This window comes from Bipolaris victoriae, assembly GCF_000527765.1.
Source record: "Bipolaris victoriae FI3 unplaced genomic scaffold scaffold_1, whole genome shotgun sequence".
Taxonomy (NCBI): domain Eukaryota; kingdom Fungi; phylum Ascomycota; class Dothideomycetes; order Pleosporales; family Pleosporaceae; genus Bipolaris; species Bipolaris victoriae.
The window spans coordinates 91,318-113,743 of record NW_014575391.1 but is presented as its reverse complement, the minus strand read 5'-3'; the positions used below and the strand labels follow the sequence as shown (position 1 = coordinate 113,743).

The 22,426-nt window shown below is 50.7% G+C and overlaps 9 protein-coding genes across 9 annotated transcripts; 3 read left to right on the top strand and 6 right to left on the bottom strand.

The window, feature by feature from the left end:
* Nucleotides 1-109: 109 nt before the first annotated feature.
* COCVIDRAFT_84064 (hypothetical protein) lies at nucleotides 110-555 on the bottom strand (the record flags this gene model as incomplete). The annotated part of the gene is made up of 2 exons (XM_014706830.1): nucleotides 110-178; nucleotides 253-555. Coding segments are annotated over 2 exons (372 nt in total), but the record flags the coding sequence as incomplete, so codon positions are not given.
* A 4,589-nt stretch (nucleotides 556-5,144) lies between these two features.
* COCVIDRAFT_32754 (hypothetical protein) lies at nucleotides 5,145-8,574 on the bottom strand (the record flags this gene model as incomplete). Its single annotated transcript, XM_014706829.1, has 5 exons — nucleotides 5,145-5,180; nucleotides 5,243-6,346; nucleotides 6,991-7,691; nucleotides 7,746-8,406; nucleotides 8,479-8,574. 5 exons carry the CDS (start codon nucleotides 8,572-8,574, stop codon nucleotides 5,145-5,147), a joined length of 2,598 nt encoding a protein of 865 aa, XP_014562315.1.
* A 599-nt stretch (nucleotides 8,575-9,173) lies between these two features.
* COCVIDRAFT_32753 (hypothetical protein) lies at nucleotides 9,174-10,438 on the top strand (the record flags this gene model as incomplete). The annotated part of the gene is made up of 2 exons (XM_014706828.1): nucleotides 9,174-9,310; nucleotides 9,361-10,438. 2 exons carry the CDS (start codon nucleotides 9,174-9,176, stop codon nucleotides 10,436-10,438), a joined length of 1,215 nt encoding a protein of 404 aa, XP_014562314.1.
* Nucleotides 10,439-11,787: 1,349 nt separating this feature from the next.
* On the top strand, nucleotides 11,788-12,517 carry COCVIDRAFT_32752 (hypothetical protein; the record flags this gene model as incomplete). Its single annotated transcript, XM_014706827.1, has 3 exons — nucleotides 11,788-12,039; nucleotides 12,088-12,334; nucleotides 12,384-12,517. The coding sequence occupies 3 exons, from the start codon at nucleotides 11,788-11,790 to the stop codon at nucleotides 12,515-12,517; spliced, it is 633 nt and encodes a 210-aa protein (XP_014562313.1).
* A 1,381-nt stretch (nucleotides 12,518-13,898) lies between these two features.
* COCVIDRAFT_32751 (hypothetical protein) lies at nucleotides 13,899-15,205 on the top strand (the record flags this gene model as incomplete). The annotated part of the gene is made up of 2 exons (XM_014706826.1): nucleotides 13,899-13,999; nucleotides 14,071-15,205. 2 exons carry the CDS (start codon nucleotides 13,899-13,901, stop codon nucleotides 15,203-15,205), a joined length of 1,236 nt encoding a protein of 411 aa, XP_014562312.1.
* Nucleotides 15,206-16,067: 862 nt separating this feature from the next.
* COCVIDRAFT_75487 (hypothetical protein) lies at nucleotides 16,068-16,445 on the bottom strand (the record flags this gene model as incomplete). The annotated part of the gene is made up of 1 exon (XM_014706825.1): nucleotides 16,068-16,445. A coding segment is annotated over one exon (378 nt), but the record flags the coding sequence as incomplete, so codon positions are not given.
* A 1,633-nt stretch (nucleotides 16,446-18,078) lies between these two features.
* Nucleotides 18,079-19,042, bottom strand: COCVIDRAFT_21743 (hypothetical protein; the record flags this gene model as incomplete). Its single annotated transcript, XM_014706775.1, has 2 exons — nucleotides 18,079-18,938; nucleotides 18,991-19,042. The coding sequence occupies 2 exons, from the start codon at nucleotides 19,040-19,042 to the stop codon at nucleotides 18,079-18,081; spliced, it is 912 nt and encodes a 303-aa protein (XP_014562261.1).
* A 567-nt stretch (nucleotides 19,043-19,609) lies between these two features.
* COCVIDRAFT_84581 (hypothetical protein) lies at nucleotides 19,610-21,373 on the bottom strand (the record flags this gene model as incomplete). The annotated part of the gene is made up of 4 exons (XM_014706824.1): nucleotides 19,610-19,743; nucleotides 19,796-19,931; nucleotides 19,987-20,917; nucleotides 20,967-21,373. The coding sequence occupies 4 exons, from the start codon at nucleotides 21,371-21,373 to the stop codon at nucleotides 19,610-19,612; spliced, it is 1,608 nt and encodes a 535-aa protein (XP_014562310.1).
* Nucleotides 21,374-22,171: 798 nt separating this feature from the next.
* Nucleotides 22,172-22,342, bottom strand: COCVIDRAFT_84464 (hypothetical protein; the record flags this gene model as incomplete). The annotated part of the gene is made up of 1 exon (XM_014706823.1): nucleotides 22,172-22,342. A coding segment is annotated over one exon (171 nt), but the record flags the coding sequence as incomplete, so codon positions are not given.
* Nucleotides 22,343-22,426: the final 84 nt, after the last annotated feature.

The window sequence follows — 22,426 nt, the reverse complement described above, 5'->3', positions numbered from 1 at the left end:
ATAGTAAACAAAGGAAATATAAGGAAAGTAAGTTCTAAAGGAGTCTAGTCTAGTCGAGTTGTACCAATTGCATGTGTCGTTCTTGATCGCATAAATAGTCGTAGATTATTTACCGGCAGTCAAGGTCAGCGGTGCGGCTGTCAAAGGTGCAGAACCTGTTGTCAGAGACAACAGCAAGCTATTGCAGTTGGTCAGTCAAAGTTCATCTTTTTAGGAAAAAAAAAGGGTGTGGGAATAGGAATGAAAACTCACGTTAATGTATCCACCATCACCACGAGTCCAGAGCGAGTTCTGACGACCAATGTAGAAGCAGTCGTAGTCAGTGTTGAGCGCGCCCATGGAGAGCTTGACACTGGCGACATCGGAGATTCTGCCGCGGTTGGCAACGTCCCACTTCATGTTGTAGCAGGCAGCGGCGACCCAGCGGTTTCGGTCGGGGTTCCTGGCCCACATGGCGTCGACGGTGGCCTGGGTGAAGGTCTCACGGGCGGAGTTCCAGTTGTTGATGGGGAACAGCTTGTCGAGGAGGCCGCTCATGGCTCCGGCGATGGAAGCTCCGGCTCCAATGCCCTCAGCAGCGCCGTTAAGACGGGCTCCGGCCCGGCGCTTGGTAAGATGGGCGTCGGCGTCGACTTTGGTGTCGATATCAGCCTTGACACCAGTATCGATATCAGCCTTGACATCAGCGTCGATATCGGTGTTGATACCGATGTTCAGGGGAGAATCCTTGAGCACATCAAGTGCCGCTCCAGGCTGGACTGCCTGTTAGAAACTCAAGTCCTTCTTGTATGATGGAGGGGAACTTACGATAACGGCAGGGTTGGAATGCTGAGGAGGAACAGCCGCAGCGTTAGTAAGAGCGGCAGTGCCAGCAAGGAAGACGATAGAGAAACGCATCTTGAATTGAGGAGTTGGATTAAAAAGTAAAGTCTTTAAAAGAAAGAGTGAGAGTGGATAGTTGGGAAAAGAGAGCGTGAGTTGCTGTGTTAGCGAGTGATGGTTGTGAGTGTGAGTGATGATTCTGTTTGAGCGGTCGTCCGAACTCCTTATATACAACAATCGAGCAGACCAATTGAGGCTCTTCCTCTCTCGATCGTGAGTCTCTATTGCTTGGATCTGAGGCATCCAATTCACCCACGTGGACGCTAATGCTGCGAGTCGTTGGCCTAAGCGCTCAGTCCCTTGGCCGTGGTGTTGTCTGTGCCAGCAGTAGGATTGGCCTGAATTAACGTGTATAGCAAAGACACGTTGTATTCAAACTTTGTGCTCACCGATTCATGTGCTTAGCCCTATCTTTTTTCTAGGATCACCGGCTAGAACATCACTCCTGCGCCTTCTAGAAGATCGACTAGCATTAGATGAGCAGGCGGTAGGATTGCCCTATGCATTGTAGCTTCACGTATGCCAAACTCAACGTCTGGATGTCTTCTGCTTCATTTTGCTAGTGTTTGAGCTTTGACAGACTCGCAAATGCGGATGCATAGCAGTCCGAATTTTGTTCAGAAGTGACAGGTGTAATATCAGCGATCAATTCTCCTAGCTCCTTCCCCTTATGTCACTGCTGGGTTGTATAGTGGGATTCTCAGGAATCAATAATGTCTTGCTGGATATCAAAAGTGGTGTAGACCTAGACAGTTACTCTAAGGGCTTGTTCAGCTACATCCTTCTCTGATCAGTTCACCACTCCATGGCAAAATCCTCCACAGCAGCTTCAATCCTACCTTTCCCTTCGCTCCTTTCCTTTCGCCATCCAGGGAGTCCCTGAAACGTCTATTTTCTGCAAATTGGCCTTGGTGTTTTCATGGCATTATGTCTTTGCGAGCCTACTAATCAGGATTCCCTGTCTAGACAGCAAGCCATGAGCCACCATGATACCTTACGAAGACACTCACCGTAATTTCATGCATGCACTGTCCTCGAATGCACGATAACATCATGCAAGGAGTAAATGTAGTAGGGCTGCGTTACTTCCTGTCTTCTGCTGTAGGCGTGCATAGAGTTGGACAAATCATCACCTATTAAACTTTATTTGGCACCAGTAAAACGGCGGAGAACCACGATAGGGACCGTGCAGGATGAATGTCGTCATAGGCTGGTTAGATAGCGGAGATGCTTGGCACATGCCAGTCAATCCATACCCTGATTGACCATGAGCGGGTGAATTAACTACCCAAAATAGATACTATTTGGCTGAATTAACTCTGTTGGGGCTGTGACTAGTGAACCAGCCAAGCCTTTCAGGGCTTGTTACTATCCCGGGTGGTGCCAACGTTAGCGAAGGGCTGGCCCGTATAAAGTTTGGATTTTAGCGTTGTCTCCTGCCTTACGCGTGAAACCATGGGTTCTATGTGTGCACTATCCCCCGGTAACACAGCCCTAGCCAATCAGCTTATGTGAACTTGCAGCAATTACTCGGACATTAAAAACCTTATTATCACCACCACGTTGTTGCGATCGAGCTATCCAACGGTGTGGCCTTTACGGTCAAACTCAATCATGCAGATCTCGAGAACTCGAGTGCAACAATAGGGTTAGCACTGTGGCTAAAGTCTTCTAGAAATGCAACAGTGTCTTCTAGGCAGCTTCTAGAGCGCTTCAAAAGGCGAAACTAGAGTGTGATTACACGTAATTTCAAGCCTCACACAAAACGGTGCTGTAGCTGGAGATTGAAGACTTGGTACGGCAATCGATCGCGTTTGTGATGTATGCTGAGCTGGCTTTTTGATACCTGCTTTCTAGTGTCTTTGGCATGCTGACAATTCACTGGATGGTCTGTGTATCAGAGTGTAGTAGATTGGAGATCATAATATAGATGCATGTGATGAAAGTACTAGACACAGGCTTTGTTGTTATCCTTCACAGCCACAACTGCCTAAATCCCAAGATTGAACGGCGAAACAACAACCTCCGATTCTACAGCTTGAGGTCGTATCCAATGCAATATGCGGTCAATCCAACCCCACGTTCCATGGAAATTCCCAACTCCTTCGACGTGACTAATTCGCTCGGTTTCTTGGCAACCTTCCAGCCCTTGTCACATGTACTCCCACAAAGCTAAGCAAGAGCTCGTTGTTTTCATGTGATCGCCCAACGTGCAGCTACGGCCCAAGCCCCTGCATATGGCCATCCAGCCCTGTCTCCTTGACGAAATGCTCGCCTTACGCACTGGCATCGGGGCAGAATCTAAACTTAAATTCTGGAGAAATTATGGCGCTTAGGATCGATACAGGAGGTGTGGAATTCGTATGCGGAGATTGTTGGGGGAAGATGGAGATCGGGAGGCTTGCTTGCAAACACTAGTCTTATGTGTGTGGCTTGCATGTAATGTAAGAGAAACTTGTAAGGCACGGAGTGATCTGAATATAAGTAGAAGAAGAGAGCTCGATGTGAGGAAAGGCAGGAGTAGCGATGGATATAGGAGGATATGTTAAGAGGAGGATATTGTAATGAGGAGTGCTGCTTCGTTTGTGGTAAGAATAATCCAAACGTCCGTCGAAGATCTATACTGAAAAATAACCTAGGTATATCCCGGAAGAACTTTTGTATATAGCTTGTTTCAATCTGTAGAATAGGGTCAATTAGTATTGCAGTTCGTTTACAGATATAGGAGGCATTGGGGAAGCCATGAGCCTACCTATTTTAAACGACTAGAAATCAGAGCAGGGTAAGTGCCGTAGTTAAAATGATTTGGGAATAGTAGAATAGTATTGAGGCATCTGGGTAACGTATATATGCCTCATACAATCTAATGTAGTGTAGTAACTGCGATAGTATAGTGAAACATCATGCATCCATATACTACAGAATGCTATTTGTATCCAGACTCAAAGAGTCAGTATTTGCAGACTGTGGTCTATATGCTTCATGTAATCTGATGTAGTAAAATGTTTTCAATGGTTTAACACAACGTCACATATCTAACTTCCACAGAGTGTTATTTGTAACTAGATGAATGAATTAATGTGATCAAACTGTGCGGTCCAATATATAAGTAATACATGAACATACACATAGGAACGCTGTGGTATCGATAGGAGAAGATTTTACAGCTTTTTGCAGTCAAGTATTGAACATCACTACATGGAATTCTCTTTTCAAAATGTCAGAAACTGTATAGTGGTCAATAACAAGATAGAATTCACAGAAAAATCTTCTTATGGGCTAGAAGAACATGTATTTTCCGATATCCTATCACAAGAAGAACTAGAGACGCTTTTTCTTGATATGATATATTACAATAACCACATCAACAGCCAAAGAAGGGGGGTACTGCAAATTCTACCTGGTACAATTCGTCACAGTCACGTCCAAGTACCCAGGCTGCTCAAAAGAATTGAAAAGCGTGCAAACAAATTTGAGACACCGTCTTCCCCCCCTTATTTCATCAGATAATGCCAATCTGAGCTGATAGCTATTACCTAGAGAGACTAAGTAAAGAACGGAGCAAACCTCGATACATTCTATTTATCACATAAGACTAAATACTCAGACAGCAAAACTCCGCTCACAGCATCATACCTTACTATAGTATAATCTGTTTCATCTTCATGGGCTATGTACTTGTTGGAAAAAATTACCACAATACTAACATCATGCATATCACGATACTACTGAAACCGCAAAACAACGCTTTCCCAACCGCAAACCCTTAATCGCTAAAAGTACAGAATTACTCTTCATTCAATCCTCTAATGTAACAAGCGCATTGATATATACACACCCCAAACGGTAATGCTCTAGTTATCTTATATTGCAATAGTCTAGTAGCGAACTCGAAGCGCAATGTCAGAGTCATGAATGGTGCTGGTACTGCTGGTGTTTGATGTATCGACAGGACAGGGGATTTGGATCGTGAGTGTCCGATATGATTGGGTATAGTAATGTACAGCAGGCCTGGGGATTGTAGTGGATACAGGAGAGGGACGGGAAGGTGTAGATAGGCTAAATCGTGGTTTGGTAGTGTCGACTTCAAGTATAGCACCCTAAAATAGAGTATGCTTTGTTCGTCCATTCGTTCTGAAAGTCTCTGCAGTAGTTTGAATGTCAACAATATGCACCTGAGCTTTACAAATCCAAATTACATGATGCAAAATCGAGAGTTGAAGTGAAAAATTATTCTTAATGCTATTGTTTACTTCATGTTATTATTTATGATCTAACATGTGCTTGAATTTTTCAATCTGGCGTTGTGTTAGTAACTCCGTTTCGATACGAGAAAAAAAAGTTCAACAAATCCACTCACCTTTGTACTCAGATATTTCTCTACTTCCTCGCTCTTGATTCCTTTCATGCCGCCAGTCTTCCACGCCAGGGGCACCATGGCCACGCGCTCGCGGACGACAACTTCTCTGTTCGGGCCCTCAACTGCTCGGACTTTGTCGGGGTTGTTGGTCAAGAGTCTTATTCCCCTATCACCGTCCAGACCCAAATCCATAAGCATGGCTGTGGCTAGACCGTAACTGCGCGCGTCTGCGGGATGCCTTAACATTATGTTGGCTTCGTATGTGTCGTTTCCTAAATCTTGCAGGTTGTATGCTTTGAGCTTCTCGCCCAGACCGATGCCACGGCCTTCCTGCCGGAGATAGATGATGGCGCCGCCCGAAGGAGATAGCGCGGGGTCGGCCATGAGGCGCGCAGCCTCGTCAAGTTGCTCGCCGCAATCGCAGCGTGCAGACCAGACAGTCTCGCCCGTATAGCATTCGGAGTGTATGCGCACGAGAGGGAGTTGTGACGAGGAAACGAGCGGAGCGTCTCCGTTTTCTGACGATGAAGCGGAAGCCGGAGACAAGGGTCCATTGGTCTTGTCGCTATGGGCTAGTTTACTGTCAGGCATGGGTTTTGGCGGAATGCCTTCCGCACGCTTGAGCTGCTCGACCCGCGAGCTGGTTCTGCCTGGGTACAGACGGCCTACATATGCGCCTCTAGTCATGCGATCCAGCTCCGTCTCTCCCGGGCGTTCGGCGTCGAGGGAGCGAGAGCGTATTTGGCTGCCAAAGACGATTGCTAGATGCTCCTTTGTGTCGACATTGTTTCTGTAAACATGTAGCCACATTTCATGTCCCGTGGTCGTAGGTATGCGCGCGCGCACCTCGCACTCGACCTTAGGGAGCTGCGACAACAGATCTGGGCGGGGGGTGTCGGTGCGGAGCGAGGTATCGACTGGTATAGAGCGGGGTGGCCGGGGATGCGAAGGAGTCGAAACTCCCGGTGTGGCTGGAGGGGTGAAGGCGGGAGAGATGATTGAGGGTGGGGGATCGTGTCGCTCTTGGTTTGCGCCATGGTCCAGTGTATGCTCATGCGTCGGCGACGTGTGGAAGTCAAAGTCATCGTTTGCAGCGGTGCCAATCTGCGGCGAGAAATGGGGCGGAAATGCGCTCATGGTGGATGGCAGGACGGAAATGATTTAAAAAACGGGGATTGCGGTCACGGAAAACAGAAGCGCATTACCGAGTGAATTGGGTAGAGACAGAGACAGAGTCAGAGACAGAAACAGAAACCGGAGCAAGAGGTGCAGTGGGGGTGAGCGACTGAATGACATAGCCGAACCCGCAGTTGCTCGGGAGTCGTGATTTTGGGATCCGCCTCCGACATTCCACTAACCGCGGCTATGTAAGCAAATTCAAGTGGCGCCCAAATGTTCCGGTCAGCAATTGGGAATTCCGCCCTCGCTCACCTGTTCCGCCCCACACCGACCCTCGGAGCCGGACTCGTGCGGGCGAATGGCTGCTGGGAGCATTCCGCCCTTTGTTAGGGGGCGCCAGTGCAGAGTAGATTAGTAGAGTATTGCACATACGCCCGAATGGGCATTGCCCCGATTCTTCAACTTGGACTTATGCCAATTGTATGCTTTACATACATGTGCTATATAGTACTACTGCATGCATCAACCAATCTACCATGTCACCTGACAATATCTGATTCATCCCAGAAAAAATATAACTCACAGATCACTAGTTTACTTCCCCATGCCGCGCCATGCCTTTAGTCCACTCTGCGCTCTCTGCCCCACACCTCATCCGCATTCTTCTTGCCTTTGGTCTCTGGAACATACCATGAGACAAAGGCAAAGAAGAAAGCTGAAAGTGCTGCGAATATGAAGTAGACTTTGCCGTGCAGCTTTGCGCTTGCTAGTGGAAAGAATTGGGCTACGACAAATGTGGCGATCCAGTTAGCTCCGAGCGCGATGCTCTGTGTCGCATCAACCGCATCCGGGCCCACAAGCTCACTCGCCAATATGAATGGCACAGGGCCAAGACCAACAGCAAAGCCGGATACGAAGAGCAGGACCGCAATGGCTGAGAGTACGGGAATCGCCTTGATGATACCAATAGCAAGCAAAAGCGAGCTGCTTCCCATAATCGCCAGAGAGCTCAACAGGCACACCTTGCGACCCAGCTTGTCGGCAAGGGGCGCGCAGCTAGCTGTCACGATAATGTTCAACGCCGAAACGGCAAGGTTGAGCAGGGCCGAGTTGGATTCGAGCAGACCAGCTAGCAGCGAGACTCCGTACATGACGATGCTGTTGATACCGCTGAATTGCTGGGCCAGCATCACCATGATGACGGCGATTGCAGCCTTTTGATAGTCGGAATGGCGAAAGACCTGCATGATGCTCAGATTTCCTTCTTTGCCAGATTGCTTCGGCCCAGCCTCGGTTGACGCGTTAGGGCTTAGTAGTGTCTGCTCCTCCTCTGTGCTTATGTTAGTTTACCATGGCCACATAGCCCGCATATCGAGTGACTGACCATTGACATGGGACGAATCTGACATTCCCCAGTCATGCATCTCATCCTCAATGTCTGCATGTTCGCCACGAATCTTGCGTAGAGTCTTCTTTGCAAGAGACACGTTGCCTTGCTCAGCAATGTACTTGGGGCTCTCGACGGACAAGAGCAATCCCGCGCCTTGCACAGCGCCGATAACGCCTCCAATGGCCAGAATAAGCCTCCAGTATGAGTCGTGGCTCAAGAAGTAGCCCAACAGCTGCGTGATGAGAATGCCAACATTGCAGCCAATCTGTGTGAAGGCACCAAAGAAGCCCTTCTCAGCAGGAGGAGCGATCTCTGAGATGTAAAGGGGCACAATCACGACGGATGCTCCCGCCGCGACTCCTGACAACAGCCTTCCGAAAGCCATGACGGCAATATTTGGGCTCAGGGCCTCGAAGACGGGGCCAACCACGAAGAAGATGGTCGATATCTGCATAGCTCTCAGGCGGCCGAGCCTTGTCGCGAGCGGACCGGCCGAAAGGGCGCCTATGAGGCCTCCGAGCGTGTATAGTGAACCCACGACGCCCCATTCTGTTGGTGTCATCTCAATGCATTGCGGGAGGCTCGGGCCTGCGACGGCAGCTGTAATGGACTTTTTCTTGCAACGGATGACATCTTCGGGCGCGTTGAGCTCAGACTAAGAGAGAGAGAGGGTTAGCTATGCAGCTCGTGGAGGACGGGATGTGAGGTTGGTATATGGGGGACGGACCAAGTGGAAGCCGAAGAGCAGGGGGCCGAGAGTCGCGACGGAGAGGATGTAGACAAAGTAGCCGGTCAAGTTGCTGAACCACGAACGGGGATCCATTGCAGGCTCTGCTGATGGAGGAGAGTCGGGTGGTGGTTGCAGCTCCAAGCTGTGTCTGGCACCCGGGGACGTGCCCGTAGCAGCGGGCGAAGCTTATGTATTAGAATACATTGAATACACGGTCACATGGTTACCTGGCTACCTGGCTAACTGGTCATGATGACGATAGCTTGCAGAGAACGGTAATTGTCACTGCTTGGATATGCGAGCGATACGCGACGTGCTTTATGGGACGCCTATTGGTCCCAAGGACTTGTATTCCATCGCAAAGGGTGGCGTGGCCGTGGTTGCGGCATTAGGTGGGTGTATGTACTCTACCCCGGCTGAGGCTCTGCGGGGGAAACAGGCCATGGCAAGTGGGACGCGTGCCCTGCCTTTTCGCCGTCGACGTCTCTTATCCCTTGCACCATCCTGCCAGCAACCCACCTCGCTGCGTCAGGGCCCCATCCATCCTCCTTGTCCAAACCATATCGCCCGCTTGTATTGCTTGCCCCGTGTCTGTCCGCCATCTCCATCAGTATTCATTCCAAGTCACATGATTACGCGCTGAGCCTGTCTGCCCCGATACCAACAGAGGCCCGTGAGATTGTCCGGATGCCATGTTCACCGGCTACAACAACAAGAAGCGCGTGACCGAGCGCTATAAAATCGTCGGCTTCATCAGCAGTGGTACCTATGGGCGTGTCTACAAGGCTGAGGGCCGCAACGGTCGCACCGGCGAGTTCGCCATCAAGAAGTGAGTGAGCACAGCCGAGTGCTGTCATGTCCCCACGCTAACACCATCAGGTTCAAGCCGGACAAGGAAGGTGAGCTGCAATACTCGGGCATCTCGCAATCAGCCATACGCGAAATGGCCTTATGCACTGAGCTGGCCCATCCAAACGTGGTCCACACGGCAGAGATTATCCTAGAAGACAAGTGCATTTACATTGTCTTCGAGTATGCCGAGCATGATCTTTTGCAAATTATCCATCACCACAACCAACCTCAGCGCCAAGCCATCCCTGCTCGCACCATCAAATCCATTCTGTACCAACTGCTGCAAGGCCTTGTCTACCTGCACAGGAACTGGGTGATGCACCGAGATCTCAAGCCAGCAAACATCATGGTCACCAGTGCGGGCAAGATCAAGATTGGTGATCTGGGTCTCGCCCGCTTGTTCTACAAACCACTGCAGTCGTTATTCTCCGGCGATAAGGTCGTCGTGACGATATGGTATCGCGCGCCTGAGCTGCTGCTTGGTAGTCGCCACTATACACCTGCAGTCGATTTGTGGGCGATTGGGTGCATCTTTGCCGAATTGCTCTCCCTGCGGCCCATCTTCAAAGGAGAGGAGGCCAAGATGGACAGCAAAAAGACCGTCCCATTCCAACGCAACCAGATGCAAAAGATTGTCGAGATCATGGGCATGCCGACTAAGGACCGCTGGCCACTTCTGACGTCTATGCCCGAGCATCCTCAGCTTGCGTCTCTCCTATCAGGCAATGCCTCACGCTTTCCGCGTCCCCAGAGCGGAGATGGATTGGAGCGGTGGTACCACCAGACACTCAACAACAACCAATATCCAATCGGCTCCGGGCCAGACACGCCTGGACCAGAGGGACTCTCTCTCCTCAAGCAACTTCTCGAGTACGACCCTCAGAAACGACTCACTGCAGAAAAAGCGCTGTTACATCCATACTTCACCATGCACGGCAAGCCCGCAGAAAGCTGCTTTGAAGACTCCAAGGTCAAGTATCCAGTCAGGAGGGTCAGCCAAGAAGACAATGACATGCGTACATCTAGTCTGCCAGGCACTAAGAGAAGTGGGCTCCCGGATGACTCCATCATGGGCCGTCCTGCGAAGCGACTTAAGGAGGGCTGAGATGTTTTTGATACAAGAAGATTGTACGGCCCGTGTGATGTGCAGGGGTCATGAATGCAGCCACCCACTGGTACGTATGTTTGCATTATAGGGTAAGTTCATCCCCGGTTGTCGGCATGGTAAGACGTCAGCTTGCCGGTGGACGGCAGTCTGCGGGGGCGTAGGCGTAGGCGACTTTGTGTCTCCCGTAATGCCTACACAGGCTCGTCTAGCCAAAGCTGGGAGTGACCTTGATCCTTGACCCGAGGCTCCACGAGCATAGCGGGACTCTGACGCTATACTAGGTTGATGCAAGCTGATGAGGGGCTGGGTGTGTGTAGACAGAGTGAGCTCAGCCTAGTAGAAGTAGTGTGTTCTGAAACCGGGTAGACGCATAGAAAGCTTACAGCGCGTGGACATGGCCAAGGAAGGGTTCACAGCAAGAGCTGTCTCATGACTAGGGATTGTATTCACTTTTGCGCAAAACCATCTGTCAAAAGCAAGCCACGGGTTACAAGTGTGACGTTCCTCGACGGTTAAGGACGTCTTGAGTCATACTCAAGACGGCAATGTTCACAAGAGATGGCGCGGGTCACGACTGAGTTTGGTGATGGATGTGGAGCGTTGTTGCATGAGTCGATAGCACTGCGCGGTCATTCTTGCACATTGTGAGTTTGGTAGCATGGGCAGAGGGGATAAAATAGGATTGTTTATACCAGGCCAGCCGATTGAGACCCCGCCGTGTTCAACCATGGCAAACGCCACTCTACGTCCTTGTGTGTCGGCGATGCTCCAAATGTGTAGTTAATGCGTAGGGCTAGCTCTTCAGGGCCTTGCAGCTTGTGCCAGTGGTTCCACAGGGTGAGTGTGGAGGGGCAGCAGCGTGTGGATGGACGGTGGGCAGGCATGAAGCTCGTGGTCAGCAAGGGAACTGTCCAACCGTTGGTCTCCCCAGTCTGGCCTCGCACTAGGATGCTCTTGCAAACGGGCTGCTCCCTCGGTTCGTCATTCACTCTGGTAGCATTCATTTCCTGCAAACTCCCTCGTGAGCAGTGTCCCTGCTTGATTGGTCGGCGTCCATTGCTGTTTGTTTGTGGCCCCTCTGGTAAAGGCAGGCGCACACCACCACCAACGCGGCATCCTTGACAGTCCCGACCTACATATATACTCGGCCGACCTCGTCTCTCCCCTGCCCCTCTGTCTCCATCACTCATTTTTCCGCTCCCTGCGCCTCCTGTCACTCCTTTGCATTGAGGCTGCACTGTGGTGCTGATCCGCTACTCCTAACGGCCGGCCAATTCACAACATCTATACTCACTGACTCCCTATAATCTCGACACACAAGTCTCGCATCTAACCAGGATCTCACCATGAAGCTACTTGGTGCACTGGTTGCTCTCACTGCAGCCATTGCAGTCGCTGCTCCAGCCCACCAAGTCACTCTCCGTAATGTCGCAGCAGGTGACGCTCCTCGTCAGGACGACCCCAAATTCATCAGTGCCGTGATGCGAGCTCACTGGTACTGGCGGAGGCTGCACTGCGCTCAGGACCTGGTTTGGGACAAGGAGCTTGCAGACGCAGCCCGCGCCGACATCGAGGAGTGCACCCACGACCCTGAGCATGTTGGTATTTGACATGCACAAGAAGGGAGCAATGGCTGACGATGATAGAAACGCCCCGGCAGCAACCTCTCCTCTGTGAGCCCGCCGCCTGATGACTATGAGGCCTGGATTGAGTTTGCGCGTACTGCTACGCACGGCTGGCACGAGGAGGAAACCAAGTACCCCTACGATAATCCGCACTTCGATGCCGCCTGGGGCCACTTCACGCAGATGGTGTGGCGCAACAGCACGCGTATCGGTTGTGCGGTTGGCCGATGCGACAGGACTGTCAACTGGCCGGGCCGCTTCTACTGCTGTAGGTGGATTAAAACGAGATGCGGCTATGCAGTTGCTGACTGATGCAGACTACTCATTCTTTGGCAACAACATTGCAGCTGGCCAGTTTGAGGCTCAGGTCTGGGCACCGGTCTGCCATGACCCGGCGGCTGGCGAAGTGGTTGCGCGCCAGGATGTCAACTTTGACTGGGCTGGCGCCTAGAAGATGCAAGCTTGAGGTGGTACTGGGTTCAACATCATGAGCCGTGTAACGATGGTGGCCAACACGAGTGATTTCTCTTGATGATGTGTGGTCCTGGGCAGTGTCTACAGGGGCGTCTGTTACTCCAGGTTTTGTTTGGGTAGGACGTGGTTGCCGGGTCATGCCGATGTTGTTCTGGTCCGTCACAGTCTGGTTTCAAGGTGACTTTGGCAAGCCATGTAAGCAGTTGACGATAAGGGCCATGCTGGCCGGGGTGCAGGAAGGCGTCAGTGGGCACTTGAGTGTGAGCAAGGTATTCATGATAGCCTATGAATTTTCCGTGATGAATGGTACCCTCTCGGAATGATGCATGTGTTTGTTGATTGGTTCGCTCTGTGGAAGCACTTGGCAGTGGACATGATTCAAGGCCAGCGGGGAGGATTGCAGAGGTTCAACAGCACAATGATTGGGGGCCGAGTGGCATATGGGGAGGGTAAAGGTAAGGGCCCAATGACGATGATTTCACAGCCCGGCCATGTGATGTCGTTGGATGCATACGCAGGTACAGTCAACGGTGGTACTGGTACCGTCATGCTGTCAGGCACGCGGAAGATATTTGCATCCTTCTCTCAGCTGGAGTGCATATCTAAGTACGTACATGGCGCAGGGGCCTTCGCGATGGGGATGTGGGACGGCCAGTCCCGTGGATCGCGATGGCAATCGGTCCTACGCGCCCATGCGAACGCAGCCCTCCCCAGGATCCCCCATTTCACACATAAACCATGACACGGACCCTGAAAATCTCCTCTGCTGCCTGTCCGCTGTTTTTCCTCATCCTACATCAGGGCCCTAATCTGGTACATTTGCCTGCAGTCTCGCACATGTCCGTCATCCACCCACGCCCCCCACGACCGATGATGCAAACCCAACCGCCATCGACCCAGCATCGGCTGATCCCTGCACAACGGCCATGCGCCAGCCCGCAATTGTATCATGGCAACGCCACTACGAGCCTCGATTCCAGGCCTTTGCCCGCAGACCTTGGAACTTATCCATCCCCACATATTGAGGCGACTTTGTTCTGCCCACCCGCTCACCACACAGCGCGCGCGTGAATCTACACCTAGCGCACATGTAGCCCTCCTTTTAGCTCCGCGTGCTTTTTACACGAGCCCCCGATGCCCTGCCTGCTGCTCTTGCCTTGTGCCTCGTGCCTGTCGCGCGTGCAGCTCATATTCATCGGCCTTAACACTCCGCCTTCGTCCCGGTTCCAGCCCTTTCGACCGCTGCACTAGAAACTCCCGTCGACCTACCACCTACAGTACTCTCCTCCTCCTCACACACCCGCCAATAGACACTCTGAACCACGGCCTTTGATTTGTCTACAGCTTACTGCGCAAACATGTTGGAGAGGCAAGAATATGCGCTGCGGGACGACGAGGCGAGGCATGACGCACCCGGACTGCCGCTCTCGTTGTCTGGTGAAATCAATGCTGCGACCCGGTATGATTTCCCACCCCGCCGCTTCTTTCCTTGTGTGTTTATGAACCAACACGCTGATCCACCTCGTATAGATCCCTCCACACAAACCTAAACCGCCTCATTACCTCCCGTCTCCCGCTTGGCCTCCCGCCGCACACCACAGACTCGACGCTTTATGCGACAGGCCTGCTACATTTTGCGCACATCTTCCTGACCTTTGAATCCTTGTGGGCCGACTTGTTGCGCGATTATGCCCCCTCCAACTCACCTTATATGCCTGCGCAGCCGGCAATGGACCCTGAAGGTGCTACCTCGCCCTTTTCGCCATTGCTATCCTATCTCCTTGTGAATCCCTACGACTCGCCCTCACTCTTCACATCCACCCTCGGCGCCCCAACGCCCCCATCTCCACAACTCACAACTTTCCTGCAATCTCTACGGCCGAGAGGCCTGATACGCTCGGGCCGATTAAAGAGGGACTTGGAATACCTGCTAGGCCTACACCCCACCGATCTCGAGGTCCTATTGGCAAAGTACCCGGGCAATAAGGTTGCGCAATTTTGCACGCACATTCGGAAGAGTGTAAACGAGAAGCCATGGACGCTAGTTAGCTACGCTTGGTGTTTCTACATGGCCATCTTCTCGGGCGGGAGGTGGATAAGAGGAGGCTTACTCCGTGCCCCACCAAGTTTCTGGCCATCACCAGCCACTACCACTGGTTTACAAGAAGAAGCGGATAACAAATCTCCGGATCTGAAAAATCAAGGCCTCTCATTCTGGCATTTCCCCGGTCCCCACGATGGCGAGGATATCAAGGCTGAATTCAAGTTGCGGCTGGCTGCTGCCGAGACGCTCTTCACCCCCGACGAACGCGTCGATATCATCGAAGAAGCCAAGCAGATTTTCAAACAATGTGCTGAGCTCGTGGACGAGCTGGATGATATGATTGGAACTGATTTTCATTTTTCACCAAGCAACTCCAACGATGCTGTTCCCAACGATAACAGCCAGCATCAAACGGAAAAGCAACAAGTACAGGTGGATACCTGCCCCCTACTTGAAAAATCCGGTCTCATCGATCCAAACGTAATGCGTAGGGCGCAGCGCCATTCTACCCTAACTAAACCAGGATCAGGACTCCGATCTTGGATCAAGAAGCCCGAAGTCTCGGGTACGGTGCTGGCGGTCGGGTGTTTGGCTTGTGTTGTTCTGTTCAAACTGCAGTAGATTCACTGTACTCAGTACTATATCCCTTTTTTTCTCTGCGTGTTTGTTTGAAGGTGCATAGTTTGCGATTCGGTTGGATACTCTGGCATTTTATGTAAATGGGGTTTGGCGTCTGGGTTTTAATGGGTCGGGAACGACTAGGTTTTTCTTGTATGAATGGGTGATGGGATTGACGGCACATATACATCGGTTCCTTTTTTTTTCTTTTCTTTTCTGTTATCATGTTTTTTTCGAAAGTAGCTTTTTTTTTTTTGCATAGTTGGCGGGGGATTTGCACCCCTTTCCATCCTCCTTTTTCAAAGTAAGACTTTGTGCTGCATCTTTCTTCGCATGGCATGCCCACGATATAATGTCAGCGCTGTTGCATTAATACACGCGTACTTCTTGGTGTTCAATCTCACACTTGAGTAGTCATGTACGTAAGGAGCGACGATAGTTGATTATTCTATACAAGGAGATTCAGAAAAACGAAGATACAATAGTTAGATGCAAAAACATGACCTCTTTGCCAGAATGAAAGAATAAGAAGACTTGATGTGCTTGTTACTTTTTTTTAGGTTTTATTCCGTTCTTTTCGTGTTTTTTGGTTGTTTTCGGTGTTGAGATATTGTAAGAAATTGAGAAAGGAAACTCCGGCGCCGTTGTAGTCATTCTTGTGAAGGATTGCTCGTAAGACGATGATTTGCGTCATCTCTTCCTTTTCTCACTCTTTTTTGGGGCTCTGTAGCGTTGTAGCGGTATGGAGAGTGCATACGAGTTGGAAGAGATGTCGCCGTGTCTTGAGCGATAGTTTGATCGTCGACACGGTTTTGTGGGGCTTCTGGGAGGGCTAGATTTCATCCCAATCCAAAGAACCATCTGTGCCGTGGACCTTGCGAAGATGGGCACGAAGATCGCCCTTGCGGAAGTAGCCCTTGCCATTTACGCGGTCGCAGCCAGGTTGTGGGCAAGGGAGGTCGGACTGGTCATGGACAGTACGCATGTGCTTCATGTATTCTGTTGGAGTAAAGAATGCAGCCGACTTTCCAATATTTTCAGGAGACATCTCGTGATGGGAACACCCTACTCTCCGACACCAAGGGGTTGTGCGACCCCATGGTTTCTTCTGGTCATCCTCGCCAATATGGTGATAACTCCGGACGTGTTGCGTGAGATGATCTCTACGTTTGAAACCTTTGTATCCCCTATACTTCTTGCAGTACTTGCAGGGGAAGCGTTTGACATCATCTTGATGTTTTCTCTCGTGTCGTCGGTATGTATCCAATCGAGAGAACTTCTTGTCGCAGTTGTCATGCTTACAGGCATAGGATAAATGACCCGTTTGACGGCAATGTGCCTCCAATTGAGAAGCGACTCTATACCCCACTAGGCATTTATCGCATTTATATTTGGCTGCATACGATTCCTGTGAGTGGACTTCAGGTTGCTTTGATGATCCAGTCCAAGGTCCTTGGGTGTTCATCCCGGAATTGTGCGCTGAAGAGCTTTCATGCGGAGTAAAGGTAGAGGAGTTCGCTTGGGATTCGTCAATGATACCGCTGGTATAATAGGCATCAGCTCTATCGGAGTCACCGAATATGCTACTGGAAAGTAAGTATAAACGTAAACAAGATAGAAGCACAGAAACACGTACTTTCCCACCAGATTCACATCAGCCACAAAGTTTGACTGCTGGAGCACGTTGTTTCCAAAAAGATCATTATTCTCCAAAAAGGAACAACTTGCATCGGGTATCCCATGGAGTTGTATACCAGAGTTGATGGCTGGAGTCCCCAATATGAAGTAGTCATCCGGGAGAATGTCATTGACATAATTGCTGTAGACTGATGCTGAATCAAATATGTCGAGAGTAAGGGAACCTGCATCAGGAACGTTGGATAGTTCCTGCACAAGGCATGGATTTATAAGGCGACCAGTGCAGAGGTTGCATAAACACCCGTTTGGGACCCTTTGCCGACCACCCTTTTTGTTAGCAGAGTGTAAAAAAAAAATCTCACCCAGTTTCCGGAAAGGCGTCGCCGTTCATGATTGGCAAGGCAGACGGTAGTTGCAGTCTGACTAGTCGAAATCGTCGAAGCGAAATGAGAGCCGAGTGTTGATGCGTTGTCAGTCGTAGAGCGGCAGGAAGGCTGAGAGCGGTTGTGGAAGCAGACAGGAGCCAATTTAGGTGGAGAATCAGACTGAGGGTCACCAGTATTACATACTGTCTCGCAATGACATGGCTCGCTGCTTTAACGAAGGCAGTTTAAGGGATAGAAAGCATCAGGCTGGACCCATCGCGGCGCTTTGGCAGCGATATCATTGGAGGTAGTGGAAAAAGGGCAATGGCCCTTTTTTGGTGGACGCGAGTCGGTATGATGCAGGCTAAAGCAAGTTCCCACCTTTGAGTAACAATCAAGAAGATGAATCGGACATTCTCGACGAGTCAAGGCTCCAGTAGGCACCCGAGTTGTAGCTGATAGTGCATTTACAGTGAAATCACAAGAGATTGCAAGATGAAGTATACAAGGCTGATCGTTTGGAAGTGAGCAGTAGCCTTGAGAGCCGGCGGCAGTGGAAACACGCTATACCCAAGAGGTGTAAGGCTGGTACGACAATGGGTATCGAGCATTTCGGTTGATTAGCTACGTCAGTAAATGCGAAAGACCAAGAGCACATCGTCATTGAGGAAAGAGACCAAATACACCAAAGCAATAACTGTTGTATTTGAATAAAATCTTCAAAAGGTCCTTTCAACAATGAATAAAGCAACACTATCAACCCAACCAGAACTCCTCGCTAGCCAAGATAATAACAATGTAAAGAGAAAATCATGGTGCCGCTGGTATAAACTCGCAAGCTTATCAAGCCACGCGCACGTTGAATGAAGCCGCTTAGATAAACTTCCTGACCACCATGAACAGCAAGGCAGCCACCAAGCCATAAATGCATGTGTCAATCCAAGCAAGGTCAGGACTCGTTTGCGTAACCTGCTGGAGTGGCGATTGTGCAGGTGTGGTTCTCGTAGGTCTTATCACAGGCACGCTACGTGCAGCTTGAACAGGACTCGTACTTGGAGCCGTTACCGGAGTTGCACCAACTCCTGACGATGCGGTCGCTGTTTCTTTGCTAGCCGACGCCGTATCAGTCGCACTCTCGATTGCGCGCCCTTTGCCCTTATCCACCTTACTATCGCCATCCCCACCTTTGCCCAGCTCATCTCGATACGCTAGTCTCAACTCCTCAGGCACTTCTTCTTCCTTTCTCTTCCCTTCTTTTTCCTCAATCTCCTTGACAAGCGCAGCCCTCTCTTCGATAATCTCGGCATTGCTCTTTGCGCACCCCGCGCACTTCCACGCCCCACTCTCTTTTGCCATGCGCTGGCGGGCTTCCTTGCTGCACTCGATGCCGCCGAGCTGGCCCTTCGCATCCGTGTCCATGAAGCTTCTCAACGCGACGAGAGCTGTGCGGACACCCCAGGCGGGCTGCCATGTCTCTTCGTGATGGCCCGATATGCTGAGGCAGATCTCGCGGTTGACTTCGAAGCGGCCAGTGGGGGTCAGGAAGCGGAATGATGGCGGTCGCAGCGGGTACGAAGAGGGGAGAATGATGCGACCGTGGTATATGCCGCCTGCGTAGGGTGACGGTTCCGGCGGGCCGCAGATTGTAAAGTGCCACTCGAAGAGGTTGGTTTCCAGCGGCTCGGCATGGTAATCTGGAGAGGGCGATAGAGAAAGCTCCGAAGCTTCTTTCACTGCGATTCTCTTAGCTATGCGACAGCTCTGGTGAACAGAACGGGTACTTACGTATGCGCTTGATAGTGGGGTTCTTGGTGTTGAATTGCCCGCGAGTGGACATGGTGGAGAGAGGTGCGTGTGCGTGTGTCTGGTGCTAGAGCTAGGCGATAGGGTCAGTGGGAAGGTTAGTTGAGGAGATCGAAGTCTAAGTATATATGGATCAACAGTGGACATGCAGCGTCGGCGGTTGAAACGCAATGGCGCAGAATGCAACGTAGACGTCGACGCGCATTACGTCCTTGGTAAGCGCCGCACCGCCGATATCGATAAGCACGGCTCACTCCTCACCCTGTCTCTGCCTTGCCCATCGACGCCCATTTCCTGCCCTCACGTCTACGATGAAGCTTTTGCTGGGCCCTTGTTGGTTGGATTGCACCATATGTAATTAAATGAAAGACTTGAACAGCCGCGTGGGGTTCGCCTGGGCTGACCAAATCACCGACTCAGCCGGCGACGCCCTGCATTCACCCGTGACACTTGACGTCCGTCACATGCTTCCGTCACTCACACCAGATCACTGTTGCAACGGCTTCATTAATGTAACAGAGACAGTCAAATAACATTGCGCGCTAGATTCGATATATATATACATATGTACATGGCCAAACATCCAACGGCCTTAGAATCATCACCGTACCAGGCTATTGATATACGCCACACCTTGTTCCCGGTCACTGTCTCCTTCGACATAGCTTCGGTCCTTGCGAAACACAAAATTGTTGGCCTTGTCCGCGTAGCCTGGCCACTTGGGCATATTCGGCACTGCGTTCTTTGTTAGCAGTTTCACACGACTAGCCTGAGCGATAATACATACCTCCATGGCCGTTAGGATCCAGATCATACGCAAAAGCCGTCCACATGCGCATTACGAGCTTGGAGAGCGCGAGGTTCTCGGGTGCGTCCCCCAACGGCGTCATCTGCTGTTCCGTGTTGCCAAACACGAATGGTATCTACCAACGTCAGCCTCGCCGAGTCCCATAATGACCAACATAGGTTGTTACTTACCTCGGAGAAATGGTTGACCCCGATGTTATCTGGCGTGTTGTTGAACTTTGGTGCATCCCACCGATATGAGTATACACGGTCCACATGCTCGCTCATGCTTTGAGCCAATAACCTTCTCGGGGCGTACATGGTCAAATCCGTCGCAATGCTCTGATATCGCTTGTATTGCAGCCCAAACTGCGGCCATGTCCGGTTGCCCCATCCATATGGTAGTCCAAGCACTGGGTCATTCGGGTAAAGCTTCAGCAGTGTTTCTGCAACACTCTCGTTGAAATTCCAGCGCTTCGAATGCAAAAGCTCATGGATGGCTTCCGAGTCGCTGTCTACACCATTGACACCGAACCCCTCATCCGTGTTTGTACCAAGGATAAGCGGGATCTTGGCAAACTTTCCTTGTTTCAACGATTGCTGTCCGTATCTGGGGATAAAGCTACCGTCTATTACATGAAACCATTCCAGGCCTCGAAATCCATGTGGTGCAATAGTCTCAAATGGTACATCGCGAAGACATCGAAGCGTGTCTTTTGTACCTGCACACCCGACCGTTTCCGTTAAATTGTCGTACATTTTCTGGTACCAATCCGTTCCGTTGAGCGGTGGGCCAACAGCGCCGCCACTTTCGAGTATAGCAGCACGGAAGAGGCCATTGTTCTTGCCGTCGTAAGCTGCAATGTGGTCGCCGACGGAATAAGCACCCGCCGACTCGCCCCATATCGTGACTTTTGAAGGATCACCTCCAAAAGCAGAAATGTGCTTGTTGACCCATTGCATTGCAAGCCGCTGATCGCGAAGACCGAGGTTTTCCGCGCCGGCTTTCTTCACCTCCTTGCTATACAAGAAGCCGAATGCTGCCATACGGTAATTGATGGATATGCCAATGACAGGCTTCTTATTCAGCACTGACTGCTCCACGATGAAGCTCATATTGTACCTGTATTGGATCAGAAAATATTTCCCATCATTTCGGTCCCCTCTCTTACCGTGGATCAGTTGTGGCGCCCTGTGTCCAGCCGCCCCCATATATCCACAGGAGAACTGGAAGCTTGGTCTCGCTCGTTCTCGGCTTGATGATGTTGAGATGCAAACAGTCCTCACCGATTCGAGTCAGATTTTTGGCCACCAGTGTGTTAGTATCCCCCCCATAGCCTACGCAATCAACTCCGTATTGTGTGGCATTGTACACCCTCTTTGGCGCATTGTCGATGAGTCTGGCAGGAGCGAAGCGGTCGGGCTTGGGTGCATACTTGATGCCTAGAAAGAGGTCTTGATCAAACTCGGCGAGGTAACGACCTTGATATATACCCGAATTTGAGTGAACGATAGGAGAAGCTGCAGTGGCAAAACTTGTAAAGCTCGCTACTGCCAAACAAGCACTGGAGAACTTCATGGCAACAACTGATTGCTGGCGGTACTGACACCTCTCCCTCTCTTCATATACTTCCAATATCATTACAAGAATGCTACGATTGACAATAGAGGCGTTCTCGTATACTGCGAAACTTCCACCAATCAGGCCTTCTAGAGGCGTTCTACTGTAGCTTGGCGATGCAGTGTTGGTCATTCTTTACACAACCCACTGCCAATAGCACCAACAGTCCTGCTAAGTAACCAATGACCCCCAAGATCCAATTCCTTAATCCCCAGTCATAATAACCACCTCTTACACCATCTTTCTCGTAATAGTAGCATCGCTTTCATTTTCGTTATGTGCGGTACGTAAACACAGGATGCCAGAAGCGAGACCAAAAAAAAACACCCAATAAGTCACATTAGCCGGGAAAATGCACCCTAAACCTGATAGTAGCAGGTCCTTTGGAATTAATCCGGGGAAAAAGCGCAAGCTAAGAGGCGTCTCCACAACTCCCCCCTCCCCCCCGCGCGCACAAAAAAACAAACATGACGCCTCGCATACTTGTTTCTCTTTCAATCTGGCGGTTTGAGATTTTCCGTGAGAGAAACATACCGTGTTGCCGATTGTGTAGTGTCGATTTTTAGGGGTAGCATCTCCCCCCCCCCTTCCCGATCGCCCACCTCTGCGCTTAGTGCATTGAGTAGTATGGATAAAGCAAAATGAGCGGAAGTGGAGATTTGCAGGCTTGGCGAAAGGAGCTAGTGAGATTAGGGATCGATCGAAGTGGTGGTTGGTATCTCGGGTAGTGATGCTGCATAAGCCACGTGCAGGAGGTTATGTGGAAGCGCGTGTGATGCGCGTTGTGCATTTTGATTTCTTGGTTCTGGGCTTTGTGAGATTTTTTAGGGGAGATTGGGAGGCGTGGGTTGTAGATTGTCGCGTATTTGGCGGATGTGTTTGGGATATTGGGTGGATGTTGAGAAAAAATTGGGATGGTGGTGGTTGTACGGTCTTGCTGATGCAGGGTCGCGAATCGAGATTGGGAATGATTTCTTTTGGCTAGTAGGGCAGTGGTACCAGTCTATGTCT